The sequence below is a fragment of the Poecilia mexicana genome, unplaced genomic scaffold, assembly GCF_051168715.1.
Source record: "Poecilia mexicana isolate PSO_F unplaced genomic scaffold, ASM5116871v1 scaffold_23, whole genome shotgun sequence".
Classification (NCBI taxonomy): Eukaryota; Metazoa; Chordata; class Actinopteri; order Cyprinodontiformes; family Poeciliidae; genus Poecilia; species Poecilia mexicana.
The window spans coordinates 19,087,947-19,113,625 of NW_028263392.1; the positions used below are offsets into that span (position 1 = coordinate 19,087,947).

A 25,679-nucleotide genomic window follows, 5' to 3' on the forward strand; every position below is an offset into this window, starting at 1 on the left:
CATACAGGAAGAAGCTGATTAACTTAGGAAAAGCTAAAATAATACCACAACTGAAGCCAGAAATCCCAGAGGAGTTGAAAAGGAGGCATCACGGATGGAGAGGAGGAGCAAAGATGAGAGAGAGAGAAGGAAGAAGATCAGGTGTGCACACTGAATATCTCTTCCATCCATCATAAATGGCAACGCGAGATTGTTAATTAAAAAGTTAGATTTACTTCAAGCCTGACATGGATTCAGCAATGATATAGTGCTTGTAAACATATATGGTGTCATCCAGAGGGCTTTTTCACAAAAGTAGGATTATGAAATCCTGCTATGGCACTATGTCAAGCCTGGTTTCTCAGGTTTGACATAGTGCCATCAGTTCATGCTGGCTTTCTCCATTTCACAAAGACCAAACCAGGCTCAGGAGGTGCAGCTATGTTAAGTCAGGCTTAAGTAATTCAGGTGAATGCACATCAAGAGATTTCTTCAAGAGACCAATATATAGATCGATCACAGAATCACTGATGTTACGCGAAATAAAGTGCGTAAGCGATACCTCACACACAGTGGTGCAAAAAGTGTGTATGCAGCGCATGCAACGCATAGGGGCGCAGCACCAGAGGGGGCGTCAAAACCCCGTCTGGAGGGGGCGGCGTGCCAATTCTGTTTTCCCATACACTTCAGCGCGCCTTACGCTCCTTCACCTCGCCCACGTGACGAGGTAAATGTAGCGAGTTTTATCATTCATGTAACTTAGTCTGGGGGCAGGGGGGAGCGAGCGTATGTTTTCCATGCTCCTTCAACCTTCGTTCGGGGGAGAGGGAGATGGGGGGGGGCGCCGATTTATGTTTTCGCATCCACCTGAATAATGTGTAGTTGCACCCCTGCTCACACATATGAAGGATATGAGGAATTGAGGCACTTTATACGAAGGACAGAAAGCTACTACTACAATAGCAAACAATAGCAGATTGATTGAATGCATAATTAGCCCACATATATTTTTCCAAACTACTCTCAACTAAAAAATGTGATCATACCTGTCATTTGCTCAAATAAGCAACTTCAACTCAAAAAATTAACCATGGAAGTCAATGTGAATCTGACAGTGGATTAATTTATGATACTTTCTTTTGTTCCACATTGTAACAATATTTATGCAGATCAAACAACAAGATTAAATATCATCGCTCTTGCCTTGTATCCTTGACATATTCTTTTCAACTTACCTGGGGTGTAGGGCTGCAATTAAGATATTATTTGAACTTCTGACTGAAATATTAATCAACTGCTCCTGGTTGTAAAATATCACTTTGCTGCTATAGTTGCACATCATCACAAATGTCCAAAAGTTAAAAAGCATCAGCAAAAGCCCTTGCAGCTGCACAGCATCTAAACACAGAGGGAGTAATTTTCCAAAAATGCAAAGTTTTAGCCAGAAAAGAATAAATCAGGATAAAAGTAACAGAGAAAGACCTTGAGCAACACAATTTTAGAATATTATTTTCTTACAAGGTGTAACATGAGAATTGTATAGATGAGGATGACGGGCTTCTAAAACTCAGGATTCTCACAGCTAGACCAAGAAAAATCTCTGAGAATCAGGACAGAATAAATATGTCTTAAAATTATAAACAAAAATGAGAAATAAAAAAAATGGGAAAACAAAGTTTATTAATTTAACTACAAGACATAAAAGCATAAAGAAGCTGGATGCCTAACAACAAAAGTTAAAAATACAAACATAATTTACAATGAAACATCATTCAAGCAGTTGCACATGTCCTGATGGTGCCATCTACTGAGCTCTGGTTCTTCCTCTGTGTCTCCCTCGAATGAAGCATGCATAGAAGCCTCCAAAAGGAAACACCCAGCCAATCCAGATAAGATGCCCAAACCATCTCAGATGACTCTAATGTTTCAGCTCAACAATAGGGCTGAAAGGAGCTCTAATGTTCCTCAGAGCTCCTTTCAGATGTCACTTTGTCTTTAAGACTGAGTGACAGTCACACATTTGAGGTTTTTTAAATTTTAATGAAAACAAAACAGAGGTGATGGTGTTTGGACCCAGTGGCTCCTGTGATTCCTCCTCTGTGGACCTGGGACCCTTGGAGGTTTATTTTAAACCTGTTATTACAGATCTTGGTTTTAAGGTGGACAGTGATTTTAATGGCCAAATCAGAGCCGTGGTTAAGTCCAGCTTTTATCATTTAAGGCGATTGGCGTCAGTGAAATCTTTTCATTTTGAAACAGTGATCCATGCTTTTATTTCAACTCGATTGGATTACTGTAACGCACTTTATCTGGGAGTCAGTCAGTCGCTGCTCTCACGTCTGCAGCTGGTTCAGATGCTGCTGCACGACTTTTGACAGGAACTCGAAAGAGGGAACACGTGACCCCTGTCCTGGCCTCACTTCACTGGCTGCCTGTATATTTTAGGATTCATTTTAAAATTCTTATGTTTGTTTTTAAATCACTGCATAATCTTGCCCCGGCTTACCTCTCTGAGCTTCTTCACCCATACATACCCTATTGGTCTCTCAGGTCTGCAGATCAGCTGCTCTTGGAGGTACCGAGATCCAGAAGGAAGCTCAGAGGGGACAGGGCTTTCTCTGTCATGGGCCCCAAATTATGGAACAACTTGCCTTTGCAGGTCAGAGAGGCCCCTTCACTGTCCACTTTTAAAGCTCGTCTTAAAACCCATCTATCTTACTTGGCTTTGAACTCCAGCAGGATCTAGTTTTAAATTGTGTTTGTTTTTAAACTGTAAGAGTTTTTTTTTTATTATTATTGTTATGTTGTGTTTTAATGTACAGCACTTTGTATCAGCTGTGGTTGTTGTAAAGTGATTTATAAATAAAGTTGGTATAGTAAAGCTGGGACCTCAAATATGCAAGTTAATTTCAACCGCTTCTGATTACGTAGTGAATGACTACCAAAAAGGTGCTCATTTTAAATTTTGTTGTGTTTGATGACAAAAAAGGAATTCTGATTCTGATTGAAGAGAGCGAGGCATTAGTTCAACCATAAATTCGAAAATGGAAACACAAATTATGCTGCAGAAAATGTGTTTGGTGAATAAAAAATGTTTAGTGTCAAAGATGAATATCCTTAAACAGTTTATGTTTCAACACTTTTTTATTTTTTTTTACTGAGGATTGGTGGGTGTATGAGCATGTGGGAGATACCTCTTTGTGGTCCTCCATGACAGTAAGGATGGTATCTATTGTGCTAAGGATGCCCAGAGCCATCACAGTCTTGTCCTCATTCTCCTCATACTCTTCACTCTGCAGAACTCTGGTAAAGATCTCCGCCTGATGGCAGGAAACACAAAGTCATGTTTGCACTCTGTTAGAGAAAATTTTCCTCCCATGTGTCTGCTCAGCTTCCTCTATTGTGATGCCATTCTTCAGAAAATGGTACACTCTGCCATGACAGAGTTGACAACTTATGTGGATGTCAACTTCAGTGAAGCTCGTCAAAAAACCAAGGCAGCTGGTAGCCTAATATTGTTTTTATGCATTTGATTTCAGTGTAAAAATGGTCATCGGGTGCTTCTCGGTTAGCTCCACAAACAGACAAGGATGCAAACAAATTTGCATCCTTACCTCTTGATAAGAAAAGATGACAGGGAGGTAGCCATCATTTGTAAGAACTCGCACCCCTCTGTGTATTTTTGGATTTGACACAAAGACTTTTTATAGGTAAGAAGATTAACGCTCAGATACTTACTAAGAAAGGAAGACTAGCATGAGGCCACCAAATATTGGATTATGGATAGGTGTAACAGAGAGAAGAGCTCGTGTGTCTGTGTGAGTTTTGATCGAAATGATTATAGTGATGGTTGTATGTATTTTTGATTTTGTTTGGAGCCACCTAGTGGTGTGATGAGTGACTGCATGCAACGGGTCCGTCAGGCACTCTCGCGGCTTCCTCCACCAGAATTCCTAGGGGCGCTGGTGGAGGTAGGTGCGAGAGAGGCAGCTCTTCACTTCTTTTTTTACTTAGGGTCATATTTTTCTAGTTCAACTATTAACAAGGTACTGTAAGAATATTTAACATTTATAAATATAATTTGTAAAGTTTTCTTGTGGTTGGGCTGGAGAAATGTGACCCTATGAGTGGGAGCTGCGCCGGTTGGTGTTCGTGGCTGACCACTCAGTCACGGCGCTAACTGTGTCTTATTTTTCAGCCTGTTGGACCACTTGGCTGCGGTCAATCACATTGTGAGGAGTTTTTCATCTTTTGTTGTGCTCGGTGACCAACAACACAATCAGAAGAGTTACATAGGACACACGTCTAATCATTAGTAACTACACAGAAAATGCCTCGCCATTAGGTAGCCTACCATGTTTGAAAAAATCTGGTAAGTAGAGATGTGCCGATCAGGTTATTTCCTGCCGATTCCGATCACCCATGAGGGCCGATCACCGATACCGATCACATAATTATTATTTTTTTTTATCATAAACCCTACCGGTTACACTATGTGGAAAAAGGAACCATGAATTCACCTTAATTTAGATATAAAACTTGTTTTAATAACTTTTTCCAAGAGCAAAACAAAACAGGCATTGTGCAAATTGTACTGCTATTGATACTATCTTTAACAGACTGATAACATATGAAGGCTCTGAAGAGGCTAAATAATGCAAAGAGCCAAAATAAAACCTCTCAACATTGCCAAAAAAATTCAAGTATAAAACTTAACATTCAAAGGCAAAAACAGGATCCATTACAATAAACAATCCAGAGTTACTGAATGAAAACTTCCTGTTAGCATGGCGGCTAGCTGATTACTGCTAGCTCTGATTGGCTGTTTCTGACTGAGCGGAGTAATTATGCAGATCAGGGAGGAGATCGATTATTTTTTCAGAGATTATCTGTCACATATTAGGACAGCGAAAGTTTTAATACAAAATGTATTTTTTTAGGTTAGATGCTGCAGCTTTAAGCAGAGCTTCGGTGTGAGAGTCACTACCAGGTGGAGCAGAAGCGAAGCTCCGTCTGTCAGATATTACTACCTGTAGCGTAGCAGCGGTTCAACAGGAGAGCAGAACCAGCGTCTGACATCGCAGCTTGAAGACTTAAATAACTTTCCAGGTTATTTGTTTAGCTTTCTGACCGTCATGCTAATCCGAGTGAGTGTTTGTAGCTGTGCGCTGCTTTACCTGCTGTCTGATCCTCCGTATGTCTTTTTTACTGCAGTGAGCCTCGATGTAGCCAAACTCCGTCAAGTATGACATTGTTTTTATGCCATATTAGATTCGTCGTGTTGATGCATTTTGACCTGCTTCAATTTTCCGCCGCAACACGCAAACTTCCCCATTCACTCAGTCCGTTATAGTTCCACATCGCTTAGGATTTGTTGCTGCGCGTTTGCGCAGAGTGAAGGAAAGAGGAGACCAGCTGCACAGGCAGGCTGGGAAATGAGAAGCAGGTGATCGGTCTGTGATCGGCAACAAGAGACTGTGATCGGCGATCACCGATCACTTTTTCACGGAAATCGGCCGATTACGATCGGTGGCCGATCGATCGGCACACCTCTACTGGTAAGTATCTAGATTTGGATACAGTCAGTCGACATCCTCATACCTCACTTCAGACATGGGTCATGGCGCCTCAACATGATTAGGTAAAATAGGTCAATATTACTTCTTTCATAAATACAGAAAAACCTGCTGCAGTTTTTTTGAAAGAGGTAGTCATTATGAAGCCATAAGAATATAAAGGAATTACATTCTCCCCATTTATGTTTTATAATTGACTCTTTTTATGATTGAACTAAAAAAAGTGCATCAAATACTGTTTCATACATTTATACACCATAAATTGTGAGAGTTCTTAGTTTTGCTTTATTTAATGAATTAATAAAAAAATTTTTTTTGACTCAAACTGAATGGTGCTTCTCCACCAACTAGAGGTCAGATGCACTTCAAACAATACTTGCAGTGTAGTAAGAGTTTGGTAGAGGTAGACAATGTCTAACACACTTATATAGCTTGTTCCTACCAAGTTTTGTGTCATGTCCACTGCTATAGCAGCCATTTCCTGGTTGTATTCACAAATCATCTTCTGAATGACGTTGGTAAGGTCATCATTCTCCGTTTCTCTGACCACATGTAGAAGCTCCTGCATCACCTGGCGAATGCATGGCCTGATGTACATTTTGGCTACACAAAGAGCAGAGGTTGCAGTGTAAAGATTATGCTTTTTCCTTTAATCATAAAACTTATAACATTCAAAATGTTAGTTAATGCACCTTGCTCCTGGTTGCTCACAAGTGTCTGCAAAGCAATGGCTGCTTCCACCTTAACAGGCATCTCTTTGTCGTCTATCAGGTCTTGTCTGACCAGCTCCACTGCGTTCCTAAGTACCAGCTCGTTATGGAAACACAGTGGACTGAAGCAATGCAGCACCCAACATGACTGGTAGATCACGGCAGAAAAGTCCAGGTTTGTATAGTCCACTCACAGGATTTTTGAAAGACTAAGATAAGCTTTTCAAAAAAATAAAAAAATAAAAAAATGGATGAATAGTTGGGACTGTTACTCACCCTGGCTCGAAGGTAACCCATTGGAGAATTGAGCAGTGGAAACACATAGTTTTGTAGCATTGACTCCATCTGCTCCCTGTATATTCTCTTCTTTGAAATGAGATTTAACACACAATACATTACATCAAATATGTGTATTAGGATTTACTCAGTCATGTTTTCAAATGAGTGACAGAAGTGGACTCCCATATACCTTTAGTAAGAGCTCAGCAAGAGCTCCAATGCAGTGCAGTGCTCCATCCTTACTCCGGGGGTCAGTAGAGGGGTCTGCCAGGATTTTGTGGCAGAACGCCATCATCTGAGGGAGAATCTGACGAGCAGAAACCATCAACTTCAAGTTATGTTTTGAAAACATGCAAAGTCAAACCTTTCTGAACATCTTTATTTACAGATTAGGCCAAAAGTCTGTATCCATTCATTATGAAAAATAAATGTAGTTTAATTTTGTACTTTTCATGATTGAGTTAAACTGATCTTTTTTCAAGGTAGAATACAACCTACATGACTTAAAAAAGAGAGTTAGATGGACAAGTTTAAATTTATTTAGGATTTTCTCAGATAAACAAATGAAGGACTTCCGTCTACAAAATATCCCTGGAAGTTTGTTTTCTGTTATACGTGCTAAATTTTTGCAGATTAGACTTGGGGTTCCTGAAGGCAACATTCTTGAGCCACTTTTATTCAACATTAATATGATGATTTGAAAAGAGATGATCACCGACTGCTGTCTTTCAAGCCCTTTGATTAGTCAAGCTCTAGAACCTTATGGACATTTGAATTTGTCAATTTCAAATGTCAGGTAATCAGAATTCCTTAATATATCTTAGTTTTTGTCTTTCTGCCTCAACAACTGAGCATCTGTGATTCAAATAAACCTGAACCTAAACAGAAAGAAACAGTCACTTCAGGCTGGAAGTGTAGAAAAACCAAACTACAAGAGAAAGTAGTAAGAATGAAGAGTAGGGTCAAAAAGAAAGCATGTTGAGGAAGATATGGAGCCTGGAGCTGTACTGGTGCTGCTTTGGATACAGCTTCTGAGTAAAGTTTTCTGAAGATGATGTATGGGAAGCTTGATTATCACTAATTTGAGACAATAGAAGTTGGAAGGCCACCATATTTCTGACTTAAATGTCTCTTTTGATTAGTTTCTCAGGGTTATTTCATAGTTCAACTGTAATTAAATGCAAGGTATTCCCCTTACATCACATCAGTGTTTCTCAAACCTTTTCAGGCTGAGGACCACTTAACCCATTTAACAAACACTCGCAAACCATCTAACCTGAAATTGCCACGCGATAACACATCTTAATATGTGATCCAACCTGAAATTAAAATATTAGTCTCTTAACTCATGTATTATAGTTTTCTTTGTTCATCCTAATGAGAAGAGTGGTGCTGTTTGGTAAATATGACTGGCCACGACAAAGACATGAACACTATTTGGGCACTTTTGATATAAGTCACAGATTCTGAAAGTGTGGGGTCTAAGTTTTCTAATGATAAACACATGGCAATAAAAAAAGAAGTTGTTCTTTACCATCAAGTGTTGTGTGCATTAGTAACATATAGGGCTATTTGTGATTAAGAACCATAATTAAAGAAAAATAGATTTGAGTTGCTTTAACAGAAACAAAAAAATCATTTTCTGCACTGTTAAATATAGAATAGTAAACCCATTTCTATCAATTGTAGTTATCTATTAAATAAAAAATAACAATAGCTGTTGACGTGTAATCAGAGCATCATGAGCAAGCAAAGTCATAAAAAAACAAAGAACAGTTATCAGTAACTGAGACGAGCCATATCTATCGCTCACCGCATAGCGCCGTTCAAAGGAATCTAATTGCTAGTAAACAACACAATCAACACTCAGCAGTTATGATTTAGCTTCCTCTGATCATAGAAGTAGTCCTGGAGTTGTTTTCCTTCCACCGGTATCTACAGCTTTCCTTTTGAGTGATCTGGTTTTAAGCCACTTATCCATTATTATTTTAACACAATCCTTTGGTGATTCAAATAAACCTGATAGCATTGTAGTTTGAGCTCACATCATGGCAAATAAATGGTGTTATGCTGAGAAATGCATGCCTGCTGAGAATTGCATGCCCTGAAGGTCATGGGGGGCCTCCAAATCTCCCTTTCCAGAATGTGTTATATGAAATTTTCTAGATAATGACACATATATTCTGAGCTACCAGTGTGACATTCATATCTGTATGACGCCTTTTGAGCTGAAAAACAGGGCATGCAAATATCGGCAGGCAATATTGTGTATTTGGCATTTGCTGTGCCAAATATAGGTCTCCTGCTAACTCAGACAAATAGAGGGTTAAGAAAGATGTAAGTTTTTCTGCCTAATCACACCTATTCTCTGAGCTACTGGTATGAGTTTCATATCAATAGGATAATATTTGGAGGAAATAGACAGGGCATGCATATATCGGCAAGCTAATAATTAGCTGTGCCAAAAAATGGGCCCCCCTCCCAACTTGAAGAAATAAAAAGCTAAGAGTTGAATAACTTTTTCTACATAATCACACATATTCTTTGAACTGCTGGTATAAGTTTCATATCAATGGGATAATATTTGGGGAAAACAGACAGGGTATGCAAATATTGGAAGGTTTTAGTTTGCTTTGCCAAAAAATGCATCCCTCTGCTAACTCGGAGAAACATAGAGCTAAGAGGGATTTCACCTTTTCTACATAATCACACTTGTTCTATGAGCTGCTGGTATAAGTTTCATATCAATAGGACAATAGACAGGGGATGCAGATATTGGCAGGCTTAAATTAAAATGCACCCCCTCTTATATTGATAGATTGGACAGTTAAGGGTGATATCAAATTTTCTACATAATGGATCTCTGCTTTCTCTTGCATTAAGCTATTATGGCGTCAAAAGAAAAAGCGGGGAATTGCAAACCAATAGCGGAGAACATATTTATCAGACACTGTAAAATATTCGACTCATATAAAGGTGTCAAAACCACCACTGGTATAAAGTTAATGTCGCCAAGAGCGAATGTTATCATGTTATCCGGTTAACCAATTGGCTCTGCAGCTCTCCCAATCTGACTTTCCTTTTAAGCTGTGTCCTTTGGGTTTTCGGTATCTTGAGGTCAACATAACTAGATCGTCTAAGTCTTTGTACTCTAAAAAATGTCTTCCACTATTTGTGGACATTAAAAAAGACTTTCAAAAATGGGGGTCCCTCCCACTCTCTTTGATTGGGAGAATAAGAACTGTTAAGATGAACATCTTGCCAAAATTTCTATTTCTCTTCACATGTATTTTTACCAAGACGTTTTTTTAAATCATTAGATTCAGCTATATCTAATTTTTTATCTAATTTTTTATGGAATGGCAAAACTCCTACAGTAAGACAGTAAGTTCTATGGTGGCCTCTGCTTACCCAACTTTCAGTATTAACTTAACTAAAATTGTTTTCTGGTCTAATTCATTTGATTTACCTTGGTGTCAACTAGAAGCACATTCATATCCCTCAGCCTCACTTTTGGCTTTACTGACAGGTCCAACCTCTGTGAATCCCTCTGGCCAAACCGACAACCCCACAGTTGTAGATACTTTGTGAATATGGTTTCAGTTTAGGAAACAGTTTAAATTTACAAGCCCCATAGTCCTAACCCCACTTCTAAAAAACCCAGTGTTTACACCTGCTATTACTGACCCAACCTTCTCCTTCTGGCAGAATAAGGGACTAAAATGTTACAAGGATTTTTATAGGGAAGGATCTTTTTGTTCTTTCGCTGATTTGGCTTCTGAATTCGATCTCCCACCCTCCCATCTGTTTAGATACTTCCAGATAAGGGCATGTGCAAAATCCTTATTTCCCAACTTCCCTCACTTGCCACCTGAGCAGTCGTGGGGTGAACTTATACAACTTAACCCCTTGCAAAGGTCTTTGAATTCAAAGATATATAACTCGATTCAGTCATATGATGTCTTTCTAACTACGAACACTAAGAGAGCCTGGGAGCGTGAACTGGGGCTGGTTTTTGATGAGTATTGGTGGGAAGCAGCCCTGACAGCCATTCACAAAACTTCTATATGCGCCCGCCTGAGTTTGATACAGTTCAAAGTGGTATTCAGATGCCACTATTCAAAAACCAGGCTGGCAAAGGTCTCCCGAAATATGGAGGATGTTTGCAATCGATATGGAAGTTCACCCAGCAATCCTGCACATATGTTTTTTACCTGCTCAGCTCTTACAAATATCTGGCAAGTTTACTTTCACACCATGTCTGTTGTACTTTCAAGAACTATTGATACTTCAGCTCATACTGGTATCTTTGGTCTCCCGGAGCATTACAGTCAATACTCCGTAAGAGAGTTGGAAGTGATAGCTTTTACCTCTGTGATCGTGAGGCATCACCTTCTTCTTAACTGTAAATCAACTATAGCCCCCCCAGCACAATGTGGATAAATGAGGTCATGTCCTTTTTGAAGGTGGAGAAAATTAGATATTCAAAAACTGGAAACTTGAACAAATGGCAACCATTTATTGAGTTTGTTGCTTCAATGTAGAAATGTTCTCTTTGGTGGTAGTAACAACTTTTTCAGCATGTCAGTGTTCTTCTTTGGTCCTCTAATGAGCCATCATTTGATCCAGGTGCGCTAAACCAGGGAGAGAACTAAAAAATGCAGGATGCCGGCCCTCGAGGACCCACTTTGGGCACCACTGGTTTAGAGCAATGCGCGTACCTGTGACAAGGAATGCAATTCTCGGTAAGCATGCATTTCTCAGCGTAACGATGGTTGTTTATATGCAGTATCTCGTTGACCATTAGGGGGTGCCCACAGACCACCAGTTTGAGAAAGACTGCATTACATGAACAATAGTGATCTGTCTTTATAGTTTCTATTAAAAAAGAAAAAAGTCATGGTATACCCTTTCCTTGGTATTTAATTGATCTAAAATTTGTATTTAAAATTTTCCTTATTTTTAAGTGATATATTATTATAGTTCTTTTAATATTTTTAGTGTTTTTAAAGCTACAGTATGTAGTTTTTATAAATAGGAGCTGGCTGACATTGCGCTTTATCAACTCCAGAGGACTCCAAAGTGCTTCACACAACATTCAGTCATTCAACGACTTACGGGCACATTCAAATGTTACTGCATTGCGATCCTGGGGCAGTCTGACAGAGGCATGGTTGCCACACACCACACCACAGGGGCCTTTGACCACCAGCAGGCAACTGTCTTGCCCAAGGACACGACATGCAGACAAAGTGATAATTGATCCAGAAACCCACCAATTGAGGGACAAACTCCTACCACCATCATCTGAGCAAAAAATTGTTCTTTACATATTTTCACTATGTGGGGAAAGTATAGTATGAGACAGATAATTTATGGAAAAAAAAGTCAAGCTTCACCTTCTCTCTTAGCTACTGTTGCAATCTGCAAAAATAACTGCCAGACAACCAATCAAGAGATAGGAGGAAGGTCTTAACGCTGACAATCAATGCTGTGTACACGCTGCTTAATGTACAAATGGCAGAAAAAACAACTACTGGCCATAATAGACCCTTTTCACATGACGTCACACAACTTCCGTTTTGGCTTGAAGCTGTGTATCCTTAGTTCCGGTGTACATAGTAAGTAATGATAAAGTTGTCTATTTCATATATATATATATATATATATATATATATATATATATATATATATATATATATATCTGACAGCATATGTTGATCAGACAGAACACCGGAGCATGGAGTTTACACAGTCTCTTGAAGATAGATCACGATTTGCAAACCAATTTTCTCTGACAACAAAATCTAAATTAGACAAAGGCTAGAAATTCTTCACCGAACAAAACCTGTTTGACTATGAAGGTAGGTATTTTTGTTTTGCATAACCGTTAGCTTAGCATTAGTGAATTTTGTTAGCTAGCTAACTACGTGACATAACTGTTCCTTAACCAGAACTTTTTACTGTTTTTGAACTATAACGTTTTAGGCTCTAATCTTGATCAGATTCTTAAATTATAGACTGGAGTTGCCACTCATCCCATAAAATAGGGTTTGTTTGTTATAAGCAGAGATGTCCGGTGCCGCCGCTGCTTTGTAATGCCTTCCTCTAATCGGACCACTTTTTCGGTAACGAATAATCTAATGAGTTCGTATTTCAAATCCAGTAATCAGATTAAAGTTATTTATCCAAATCACTGCGCATTAATATTTTCTTTTGCATTCATTTTATTCCTTCTGTGCGTCTTTGGGAGAGACTCTGTGACAGTTAGCAGCGACAGAAACATGAACAGTGCATTGAGATGCGCATTTTGTTGCTGGAAAAACAGAAATATCGTCAAGCCCAACTGTTATTTGTGGCTTTTGTCTTGTTTTTTCTAAACTCATAAAAAATAATGATTCACTGGTCGCGTTTTTTGGGGGACTTGTGTTTGAACGTGAAGTTGCTCATTTGAGCTTGGAAATGAGCAAATATACATAATCAGCCCCAGAATATTTAAAATACTATTCTAAACAACGTTGTTGGAAGCTGTCCTTTATTTTCCATTAATACAGAAAATAAACCTCTAAATGTTACATCACTGACAGGCGGCGGTGTATATGTTTTCTAACTGTGGCTAAAGCTGCTGCTAGCTGGTTTACTCATGATCGGAGGCTGGTTCCTTTGAATACAGTTGGAGAATGGTAAATTGACAATGACTAATAACGGTTATCTAACACGTAAACACTGGTTTATAAAATACAGAAAGTGAACCTCTAAACGTTACAGCACTGACAAAGAGTATATTTTTTCCTAAATGTGGCTAAAGCTGCTGCTAGGTGGTTTACTCTCCGATCGGAGGCTGTTTATTTTATACACAGTTAGAGAATGGTGAATTTACAATGATTAATAACAGCTATCTAACACTTAAATGCTATTATTAAACTTACCTTTTATTATATCCTTAAGATTATGAGAATGCAGGAATTTTTCAGCTTGGTTCCCAAGGCAAAATCACACCGGAAGTAAAGATACCCAGTTTTGAGTTATGGCGGCCATTGTCTGACGTCACTGTGAAAAGGGTCTATTGGTAGTTTCTGACAGTTAGTACCGGGAGCATTGGGAGAAGGCAGAGGAGCTTGATTTTTTTAATAGATCATCTGTTTTATGCTATACTCTCAGAGTGACCAGTTTATTAAATATGTAAAAAAAATTTTTTTTTCATAAAAGTTACTGTAGCTTTAACCAAGTATTCTTTGATCATGTATCTTTATTTTACAGCACTTAATTTCATTGTCAATATTGCCTCTTCAGCTTTATCTAAAATCACTGAAAATGTCTATGGAGTTACTTCATTTACCAGGCCAACCTGAACTGTGCAATATTTGCACCAAAGGCCCACAATTTTCCTGACCTCTTTTCTCTTGCGAGCAGCTTTACACAGGAGACTCTGTGCAGCGGTTGCTGGAAGAGAATGGTCGTCATAGATGTCTGTAACAAACAAATACACAAGAAAAAAACAACCAGATCAGCTAGAGACAGCAGAGCAGCAGGATCGAATCAAACTGAAAGCTTAACAAAAACACATTTATTTTCTGAGGTTTAAACTTTTTTTTTTTTTCTCTTTTTTTTAGATGTTGGTTTTAATCTCTTATTTATTCATTTATTGAAGTATTTTTATCCGCTACAATTGCTTGTTTTGTTTGTGCCCTTTGAGATCTAAAGTTCTAAAGGCCAATAAATAAAATATATTATTATTATTAGTAGTAGTAGTAGTAGTATTACTGGTTTTGCTGTAAACGGAGACTCATAGCATATGCACATTGAATAAAAATACAGAGGTGAAATCAAATTATGCTACAATCACACGCCATCAGTTAACCTTAATGGTAGGTTTCAATGAACAAAATGATCAGATTTTAACATATTTTATCTCCGTGTTAAAATGATCATATTTTTACAGTCAAGTCTAGATGTTTGAACACTCACTGAACTTCATTCGAATGTACTCATAGGGGTCTTCCTGCCACAGTCTCTCATCCTCATCTCTGTAGCACATTAGAGGGAAGATGACCTCTTGGCATATAGTCTGAAAAAGATAAAGGTTGTTATGGATCCTTACTAAACGCTGCATTCAGAACCGGGGATTAAAGTAACAAAAAAAAAATGCACAGCCTGAAGCTTTTTTGTGATGGTCAAAGGAATAAAATTATAATATAATGTTTAATATAAATATTTTTTAAATGCACGGAAAAGGCTTGCAAAAGCACAACAAACAAGGAAACTTCAAGTAACCATGACCTCAGTGAGGTTCCAATTTGGCCTGCCATGCTTATTTATAAGCAAGAAGGTATAAAATATGTCAAAAAATATATGTGCATATAGTGTTGTTTCAAAATTAGAATAAGGCTCAGCAACTTACAAGGAAGAACGTAACCATGTTTAAAAAAAAAAAATTAACCTCTTATAAAAATATTTAGAAATTTTCTTTTTGGGGAGATGACCAGTGTCAAAATCTTGAAGTGAAAGTGGATGTCAAAGCAACATTTGTGTTGTTGAGAACAATCATTTCATCTTAAATATGAATAAAACAAAGAAGATGATTGTTGATTTCAGGAGGAACAGGATTGCACCTGTTCCTCATGTTTCCATCATGGAATAAGAAGATTTTACTACTTTCAAAGAAAGGAGAGATAGCAAGCATTTTGTTTATAATCAAAATATGGATAAGTATAAGGAAACTTACAAATATACCTCTGTGTTTTCCTTGACAACAGACTAGACTGGAGACGCAACAGTGAAGCATCTATAAGAGACAGATGCAGTCCTCAAAGACTGTACTTCTTTGAGGAAGCTAAGATCCTTCAAGGTTTGCAGCAAGATGCTGCAGATCTTCTGTAAGTCTGTTGTTGAGAGTGTCATCTCTTCTTCTGTCATCTGTTGGGGCAGCAGCATCAGAACCAGAGACCCAAACAGGCTCAATAGCCTGATAAAGAAGCTTGTTCTGTTCAGGGGATGACTGGAACCTCTGGAAATAGTGATGAAGGAGGATTCTTAATAGGATCAAGAAAATTATGGATAACACTGACCATCCTCTTCAAGAGACTATCTTGGGAAGGTAGAGCATCTTCATTCAGAGGCTTCTTCAGATTCAGTGAAGTACAGACTGCTGCAGAAGATCTTTCCTGCCAACAGCCATCACGATCTTCAATAACTCTTTGAAAAATCTAAATTTATGAGTTATAATATCTAATTTCCTTCAACCAGTTTCTGTCAAGCTGAAGCTGTTGTTGCAATCCAGCAGCTTACTATCATCAGTGTGAATATGTGTGAATGGGAATGACTGATTTTATTGTGGGTGTCTTAATGGTCTTGAAACACGCTGTAAAAGTTTGAAATCATTATTGTTTAACTTCTGGCTAATAAAGGTAGTATTTTTCTTTACTACTTTCAAAGCAAGGAGAGATAGCAAGCATTTTGTTTATAATCAAAATATGGATAAGTGTAAGGAAACTTACAAATATGCCTTTTATTTCTATAGATTTAAAATCTCAATTCATCCCTGATTTTAAACAGAAAATCTTTTAAGAAATTAGGAAAACTACTGGTGAGCGATATGATTTTAGAAAAATGTACGGCCCTTCATTGTAGGGCCAACCCAAGGCATATCTGAACTAAGCAGCCAATTTGGGCCCCAGAGCCACTTAGGGACTCCCAAAATGGAACTGATTGTTTGCAGGGAGCTGGATGGCGGGATCTTGCATGTGTGACATCACGTTGCATTGTGCCTATAAGTATTATGATAGGGATAGTCAGGGGTGAAAGTAGTTTTAAATTCTTGGGGCACTAGCTCTTGAATTGCTACAAAATAAAGCTGTATTTCTCTCAGCCCACTGGCTGCAATGTTGACACCTTGAGATGCCATGAGACCTAAATCCTGAACATCATGGTATGGAGTGCATCCCAGTTTTCCATGTCTGGCATATAACCATTAATTTTAGCTTTTAAACTGGTTCTATTGATCCTGTGTCCAGACAGAGGGAAAATCAGTAGCCTAGCATCATGACCTGTTTGTTCTGAAGATCCTGCAGCTTCCAGTTCATCTTCCTAACATGGCCCCTCCTCACCCTGACTCTCACACTGATAGGAGGAACCACAGAGCTCTGTTAGGTTAAAGCTCATCTTCTGAAATTAGGATATTTTTCCTCCAACAGGTTCCAGAGGAATCACCTCAAACCAGATGTTGGACTGGATTTTATTTCAATGTCATTTGTGAATGTTAGAGCCTCATTTTCAACAGTGGAGCTATAAAGGTTGAAAAAGGTTATCATTTTGGAGAAAATCTCATCAACATCAATATTTCCACTAAATAAGAAGCAAAAAAATTGTTTGATAGAGGAAAGGCCTCTCAGACTCTGAGCTCAAAGCAAGATGTTAGAGAGCAATAAAACTTTCTTTTTTAAATTAGACAATTAATTTAATTTCACATAATTATCGCGGTAGAAGCCATTTGTTTGTTGAATACTTAATGAAACATATTTACTGTGTTTGATGTTTGTTGTGAGTGGTATACTCACAGACTAACGAGGTAATTAGTCCAAGTTTGTCGTTTATTGAACGTTCAGAAATTACAGCAGCTGTAAAGACCCACAACAAAGGTAAAATAAACCGAACAGGTGATCAACTCAAAACCACTCGCACCTTTTTACTCTCTCTCTGTCTCTGTCATTTACCGCCTGCGCTCCTCGAGCCGAGCAAGGTTACGTTAAAAACATTCAGTCCGTCACGATATTAGGTTTTCAGGCTTGATATTTATTTTGCGATCATTAATAAGCCTCCCTGAACACAGTGGTGGTTGATTAGTTAATTTAAACTCCTGCTCTGCTCGTTATTTTGGTAATGGAACCGAAACGCACAGAATTGCGCAACACCTTGTTGAAACAATAATTACTGAGATTATTATTGTTGTTGGGTCATTAATTTGAACACTTTTTTTATTATTGTTGTTCTTTAATAAAGTCATGAACGTTTTAAGTGAGTCAGAGGAGGACGTGCTGGTCTCAGCGTCCTGACGGCGTTCAGTTCATCACCTACCGCCGAGATCGACTCAAAACCTTCCGCGATCGACATATTGCACCGCTGCTCTATTAAAGCACGAACAGTTCAGAAACAATATGAAATGGGAAAAAAGTTATTTATTAACTGATTAAGTGGAGTTTTATATTGTTCTTGAAAAACTAATCAGTCACGACTGATTAGTGGCTGCACAGTGAACCCGTTGATTTTTTTACAGCAGACAGCCGCTCCTCTCTCTTGCAGGTACTGCGTAGCCCCGCTAAATCTTTTTTTTAATTTTTTTTATTCCTTTATTTAAGCAGGTAAACCCCATTGAGATCTAGATCTCATTTTCAAGGGGGACCTGGGCAGAAGTCTGCAGTACACAGCAACCTGGTTACAAAACAAAATAGAATTATTACATATACACAAATATAAAACAGAATAAAACAATTTAAAAACAGCGACACTGTTTAAAAGATTCTCGTTGCCTGTTTTTAAGAATCGCTCGAAATAAATCCAGTGAAATCAATTCTGACATCTTGATTTCAGACTGAAGGAGCCATCACACTGAAAGCCTGCTTTCCTTTTTCAGTTCGGCAGTGTGGAACATGCAAAAGAAAAATGTTGTTGGAACGTAAAGAGTGGAAATTAACAGATCTATGTAAAAGAGAGTTTAAATATGCTGGAGCCAAACCGAGTAGAGATTTATAGATCAGGATCATCAAGTGATTGTTTCTCCGTACGCTTAAAGGAGGCCATTCAGCTTCTGCATACAGCTTACAATGATGTATGAAACGTCTGCTACCAGTTACAAACCTCAAAGCACAATGATAAACAGTATTTAATGACTGAAGGCTTTTAGTTGAAGCATTCATATATAAAACATCACCATAATCCAGGAGTGGCAGGAATGTTGCAGCTACCAATTTACTTCTAGCTTTAAGCGAAAAACAAGAACCATTTCGGTAATAAAACCCAATCTTCATTTTCAGTGTTCGTAGCAAATTTGCTATGTGATTTTTAAAAGAAAGTTTTTATCTAAAATGAAGCCCAAATATTTATGAGTACTGACAAACTCAATTTGTGTCCCTACAGCAGTGGTAAGCAGTAGAGGGATGTCTGGTAGTTTTCTAGAGTTTGAAAAAGCCATTGCCTTCGTCTTATCCACATTTAGAACTAATTTAAGAGTTTGTAAGCGGGTTTGAACTATATTAAAAGAAAGCTGCAGATACTGAATTGCCTGTACAAGTGATGAAGAATAGCAGTAAATCACTAAATCATCTGCATAGAAATGATAAAAAGCATTTGACAGATTTTCACACAAGTTATTTATATAAATAGAAAATAAAAGTGGTCCAAGAACTGAGCCCTGTGGGACACCATTTAAAATCGTACGAATAGAAGAAGTGAAGCCAGCCAGTTGAACTCTCTGGGTTCTGCTTGACAAGTAATCGGCTATCCACAGGGTAGCTCGATGTGAGAGCCCAATCCTGGGTAAAATATCAATTAAACGCGTGTGATTTACTGTGTCAAATGCCTTTGATAAATCAATAAACAGAGCAACCTGCCTACTTTCCCCCCTGGGGATAGTGAAGGAAAGAGTCTGAGGAAAGGCAATGTGACTGAGAGGGTAATATTGAAGTCATAAAAACGGCTGGGGGAAATCCAGAATGAGCAAACATGTATTACCAAAAGCAGAAGAATGGGTTTGGTTCTAGTAAAGGAAGGCATAATTACAGGTCACTACCCTCAATATGTGAATATCAACGCTTGAACAGAGCAGTCTTGTACGCCAAACCTTATACTACAAGTTGTATATAAGAGTGAGCAGAGGAAGTACCGTTTCCTGGCAGATTCTTTGGACAATGTTTGCTCCCAATGTTGACTAATGTTGAATTTTATCTTGCAGTTCTTTGAAACAAGCCAGATTGGAGTTTTGCTTAGTTAAGGGGACAGCCAAGATCCCAGGAGTTGGGGATTTGAATTATTTTCAAAATTCTGTTCACGATGGGTTTACTTTTTGGGGCTTTTGCTCAAGAATCGTTGTTGGATTACTGGAATTACACCCACCAGTGCAGAATATTAGATTTCAGCCTGGTTTCCATCCACAATTTAAAGTCTCCTGGGAGGTAACTACCATGACGGTATTAACTCCTCTTTCTGATGGTCAAAAAAGTATTACATCAGAAAAGTTATCTCAGCCTCAGTTTCTAGGAAAAGACAGAATTGAAGTACACTGGTTGGTTCAAGTTTTGTCTAATATCTTCTCTTTGCGGATGAATTAAACTATGTCCTGTACCTGATAGCTTCATAATTAAAGCTGCGGTTTATTTAACACTTTATTTGAAGGGGTTGAATAAGACTGACATGACACTGTCATAAACATGACATAACACATGTCATGAACATGAATAAGTCTTCATGAATATTTATGACTGTTGTCATAAAGTGACATTTGGTTAATCATGACACCTTTAATACAAAGTTAACATTATTCAAAATGTCTTTGTTATGACAACTTGACATTAACCAAGAATCATGTCATAAATATGTCATAAAAGTAGTAATAATTTAATTGTTATTACACTATCAAAAGCTTTAACAAAACAGCAATTAATATTCCCACTAACTGAAATAAAGCTAAACAAATAGGACCAACAATAAATATTACATTAATCTTTATTACACTGTCAGATGATTTAATAATAGAGTTAACAATTTCTCTTACCTCAAGTAAAGTGAAACAAGTAGCAACAGTTATGAAAATGTCATTAAGTGTTATTACAGTGTCAAATGCTATGCTAACAGGTAAGATAAGGTAAGATATTATCTTACCTTAATATCTTGAGGTAAGATATTAAGTCTTACCTCAAGTGAAGTGAAACACACTGGACTACTTATATCTACCATCATAGCTGTAGAATATTAGAATAAAACAAAAGATAACTTGTTCTAAGATAACAGAGGGTTTAACTTCTGGTCAGTATATTGCTACTCTGAAATACTGATTGAAAAACTAAAACAGAATTACTTATTCTGTAACTTAAGAAACTAGGTTCTTTCAACAGTAAAATTTTTTGCTGTGATTATGTCAGCCATCTCCTTCATTGTAGCCTTCCTGTAATGCTCTGAAAACAGGAGATCTTCTTCTTGTCTTCATTTTCTGGCAGCAGCTCTTTGAAGGTGTCCAGAAATGCTCAGAAATTACAGCTGTTCTTGCAATAGTTAATCATGGAGAAAACCTTTTCATGAATTCAAACTTGGTGAATCTCTTCTGGACATTCTCATAGTCGGTGATGACTCAATTCATTGTGGTCACTTAAAAAAAGAACAAAAACTAAAAAACAATGTCATCATAATTCAGCATTTATTTTAAAACCATTCCAAAAATGTCCCTTGCTGCACACTGTCAGAATGGTAGACTGACAGACAAATGTCTAGTTAACATGACTGGTTGTTAAAAAGTTAAATACAATTATTTCTTAACACAAGTCGCATAATAACTAAAGCTGAACAAAATTATTCTGATCAAATATTTGTTTGGCAGAAGTTCAGACAGACTGAAACTGTTGTTATTCAGATTGCATCATTTAATGTATAGTTTTAGGGACATGAGTGAATCTTTTCACTTAATGAGTATTCTAAATTATTTCCAACCAGATACTCTAACTTATTGATGTTCGCAAGAAGTTTACTAATAAATAAATAGATTTAACACCAGTTTTGAGTTGTCTAAAACGTAACTTATTAACTCAGCTGGTGAATGTTGATCCTGCTCCCCCTTCTGCACTCACCTGGCCCGTCCCACCCCACTTCACCTGGAGAAAATAGTAATACAAAAATGACTTACCTAATTTTCTTGGGGAATATTTCATCTGCTTCTTTCTCTTTGGTCAAACAGGGACTTCCTTCTCTGGTGGCTGGTCCTCATTTAGCATGCTCCACACTCGTAGCATGTCTTCATTAGCCAACTTTGTCCTCCCCACCATGTTTCTTAGGCTAACATGGGTCTTCATGTGGCTAAAGTTGCCAAAGCAAAGAACACAAGCATTGTGTCACATCAGCCAAGTTACTAAATAATACACATAAAGGATAACTTTGACTAACATATTAGCTTTTAATTTGCTAGATTAAAATTGGAGGGAAAAACCTATTTGCCTGTCTTTAAAATAATATTAAGGGCTAGCGTTACAGTAATGGAGTTTAATAGCTTTAGCTAACATTAACTTACAGCAAGGTAGGATTGGCTTGAATTGTTCATAGCCAACATTACAAAGAAAGAGAACATAGTCAATGTTATTTTCCCAAAGAAAGTGTAAAGTTAATAAGACACATACCTCATATGTATTAGGTGACAAACTTCGGCTTCTTTTTTAAACAGGAGGTCTGGCCGTTATAACTTGTAGGTTGGCCCCACAATATGGAAGATTTCTTCTTCACCAACACACTGCACGCCAGTTCGTGCACTGCTGCCTCTCATTGGTGGAGATGGTGTATTGCACTACTTAAAACAGCCTTAAATAATGTTTCAAATGCAAAGTTCACAAGTGTTTTGTAGACATCTTGTTGTAAAACTTGATCAATTAAATTAAGAAATTTAATACTAAACAAAATGGAAGAGTAATATAATATTACCACATAAAGCTATTTTTTAAAGTTTAATCGGTAATATTTTTTATAAAATTTATGTCAGATCATGTTTTCTTGGTTAATGTCAAGTTGTCATAACAAAGACATTTTTGTATAGATTAATGTCATAATGAAGACAATTCTATCTAGGTTAATGACAAGTTGTCATAACGAATACAATTTTGTCTAGGGTTAGAGTCCCAGTTAAACGACGTTTAACTGAAGTCTGTTGAGATGCTTTACCAAGGTCGAGAAAGAGTCACGGTGTTAGACAAAGGGCCCATAGTAAAGAGTTACATTTTTGATTCTGTTAGACGCCAAGGTCCATTTCTCACGAGAAACAGAAACTTATCAGGCCACAGAGACATGGTGTAATTTCAGGGAGTGTCTTCAGTCCATATAATCAGCTACCCTCCTCTTTCTCCTCAGACGCTGCACAGACTTGTTTTTAGAAACTCTTCTCGAATGTAATGGTAAAGCGTCTCCTTTCAGCACTGAAAGTTAATAAAATAAGTAAAGTCTGAAAGCTTTTCTTGGCTGATTTTATGCTTCGTGTGTCAATACAAATTATGATTCATCGATTGAGATTTTCATTCTCAACAAGTCCTAAAAGGGGCGCGGGTTTTAATGTTTCTTTTTTTGTAATTAAAGTTTTTATTTTGTTTTATGAACATGTAACAAAAACAAACAGAAACAAAACCAGTGAGGAATATAAACATTGGTGATTGTAAGGCCGCATTCACATCCGACACACATTGTCCTGGTTCTACCCAATTAAATACAGATTGGGCATCATACCACTTAATTAGATGATGTTTATGTGTAAATGTGAATGCAACCTAGATGTTGTTTCAAGTTATCACTGTTGCAATGTAGTGAAAACATAGGCACTAAAACTGTCCCATTCTTCTGTTGCAGCCTCAGAGTAGTTATTTAATCTTCCAAGCATTTTCTCACAAGCTGCATTTTCAGTCATTCTCTCTCTCCATGTTTTAAAAGCTGGAGTCTGTGGCATCTTCCATAGAATCAAAATGAGACGGGCACAGGTAACAAATCCAGTGTTCAGTACTCTGAAAGCTGCTTTATGGACACCAGGGACCACACCTCTGTCTCCCAACAGGCACAATCTTGGTGAAATAGGTATTTTACTCTTTAACCATCCCTCCAAGTATTTTATAACACTATTCCATATTGGAGAGATCAGTGGACATTTCCATAAAGCATGCAGCAATGTGCCTCTTGCTTTTTGGCATTTCCAGCATAAGTCATCTTTGCTAATACCCATCTTATGCAGTCTTAATGGAGTAAGATAAAACCTGTTCAAAATTTTATATTGAGTAAATTTCCCTTTGGCCTCTCTTACATAATGCCCGCTTTTAGAAACAATAGAATCCCATGTTTCATCTTCAAAAGTGCAGTCCAAATCTCTTTCCCATACCATTTTAAGACTCTTACTTGTATTGTTTTTAACCCATGGACATATGTTATACCATTTTGATGCTTTACTAAGTAAAGGTGGAAGTTGTAAAAAACTCTCTATCGGATTTTTCTCCAAGTGGAGTTTTGTTATGTCCTTCAAACAATCTCTAATTTGTAAGTATTTCCAAAAATTGCTTTGTCCCTCTAACTTAAACTTTTCTTTCAGATCATTATATGACATAAATGTGTCTTCTACAAATAAATCACCAATTATTCGTATACGTTTTTATCTTTTTTAATCTTTTTTTTTTCAAAATCTCTTTCTCTTTCTCACTGTTTATTCAATGTGACATGGTCTTTTTATTTTAATTATGTAAAGGACTTTGAAATGCCTTGCTGCTGAAATGTGCTATACAAATACAATTTGATTGATTTGATTAATGTCAAGTTCTCATAATGAAGACATTTTTGTCTAAATTAATGTCAAGTTGTCATAACAAAGACATTTTGAATAATGTCAACTTTGTATTAAAGGTGTCATAATTTACTGAATGACACTTTATGACAACAGTCAAATATTCATGAAGGCTTATTCATGTTTATGACAGCGTCATGTCAGTCTTATTCATACCCCTTCAAATAAAGTGTTACCAAATATTTTCTTACATATTTTTTGAAACTGTCACTATGTTGTGACAGTGTAGCATGAGAGATAATCTATGCAAGAATCAAGCTTTTTTGTCCTGTCTGTCTATGTGTTGCCCTGTGATGGACTGGAAACATGTCTGGTGACCTGACTGACGAGAGGCAGGGTAACCGCAGTTTCTATTTCTGAGGGTTCCGCAGGCCTGGAAATCTGGACCCTTGACAATGGAGAGCTGGTTTGGATTGCCTTATTGTGCAATGAGGTAAGCTCATTGACAAGAACAGTTATCCAATACAGACTGTATCAGAGGCTTAGCCAATTAGCTGTAAAATATTTTCAGTGGTTCAGTTACAAGTGGTGCTCCTGTAGCAACCCACGCCGGACATAGTAACACCTTCAACCAAAGACTGATAGCACCAAAATGCAGAGCGCCACAAAAAGTAATTCCTGCCTGAAGCTATCACATTATAAAATGCCTAACTCTGAGTTTCTTTAATCTAAGTTTTCTCTAGACTCATTTATAGATTAATAAATTCCCATGTGCATTCTTGTGATTTTATTTATTTATCTTATACTTAATTATATTTAAATTATTTACAATATCACATATATATATTTTTAAAATATATTTATGTTGCTTATGGTTATATTTGTATTTACTAATATTTACATCAATAAAGTATATTCTACTATATAACTAAAGAAACATCCTATGAGTAAGGTACATGTACCTGCATATGTGGTTTCATCTGTTTCCATGTCAGTGAATGTGAAAGGCCCTGGTTGAGGTAGGTGAAGCACTGTTGCAAAACCCGAGCAGTAACATACTGACCCCGTCGGTGCTGGTCGACCACTTTCAGCAGGACCTGCATGATAAGAGAAAACCAAAACCATTATGGTTTATTTAACACAGCAAAAATGGTAGAAAATGGAAAATCCTTGTGGCACAAAATATCTCAAGGGTCTATCAAGTGTTACAGCATCTCAATGACACAAGCCAACCTGTTGTATGCCTACTGCATAGGTCTTCAGAAAAAAGTCTGCAAACTCCTGGTACTCCTTGGTCACATTGCCGGGGCTTCCATACCTGTGGTTAAAATCAAACAAATGAGGATGACAGATTCTTCATACTTTGTGTGAACTCTAACTCTGCTTTTCTGCTCTGAAATTTACCGCTCAAATAGTCTAGTGATGATGCGCAACGTCCACTTCTTACACTTCCACCAAGCCAGCTCTGGACGATCATCCTCATCAACTTCCAAAGTCTCCTAACAAACACAATCCACTCAGTTCAAGATGGAAGACCTAAAAATTCTCCATTGCACGAGTTTGTGCTGCTTTAGCTAACAAAAAAGTATGAAGACTGTGTGTAAGATTATTCTTGTAAGAGAATCGTGATCAAAT

At 37.5% G+C, this 25,679-nt stretch overlaps 1 protein-coding gene and 1 long non-coding RNA gene across 5 annotated transcripts in view; both read right to left on the minus strand.

The window, feature by feature from the left end:
* ipo8 (importin 8) overlaps positions 1-25,679 on the minus strand; it is a 55,301-nt gene that overhangs the window by 8,421 nt on the left and 21,201 nt on the right. For 3 of the 4 annotated variants that reach the window (XM_088003455.1, XM_088003454.1, XM_088003452.1), the window contains exons 7-16: positions 25,449-25,543; positions 25,278-25,362; positions 25,007-25,141; positions 14,513-14,612; positions 13,938-14,014; positions 6,735-6,851; positions 6,542-6,631; positions 6,248-6,413; positions 5,998-6,158; positions 3,174-3,299 (exon numbers count right to left, since the gene is read on the minus strand). In XM_088003455.1, coding sequence (XP_087859581.1) covers positions 3,174-3,299; positions 5,998-6,158; positions 6,248-6,413; positions 6,542-6,631; positions 6,735-6,851; positions 13,938-14,014; positions 14,513-14,612; positions 25,007-25,141; positions 25,278-25,362; positions 25,449-25,543 — 1,152 coding nt within the window. The remainder of the gene's footprint in view (positions 1-3,173; positions 3,300-5,997; positions 6,159-6,247; positions 6,414-6,541; positions 6,632-6,734; positions 6,852-13,937; positions 14,015-14,512; positions 14,613-25,006; positions 25,142-25,277; positions 25,363-25,448; positions 25,544-25,679) is intronic. The other variant, XM_088003453.1, reaches the window with a different exon arrangement.
* On the minus strand, positions 15,007-22,998 carry LOC148152575 (uncharacterized). The gene is made up of 3 exons (XR_015762214.1): positions 21,919-22,998; positions 21,432-21,601; positions 15,007-20,899 (listed from the first exon to the last, which is right to left on the minus strand). It is a non-coding gene; the product is annotated as an uncharacterized LOC148152575 (long non-coding RNA).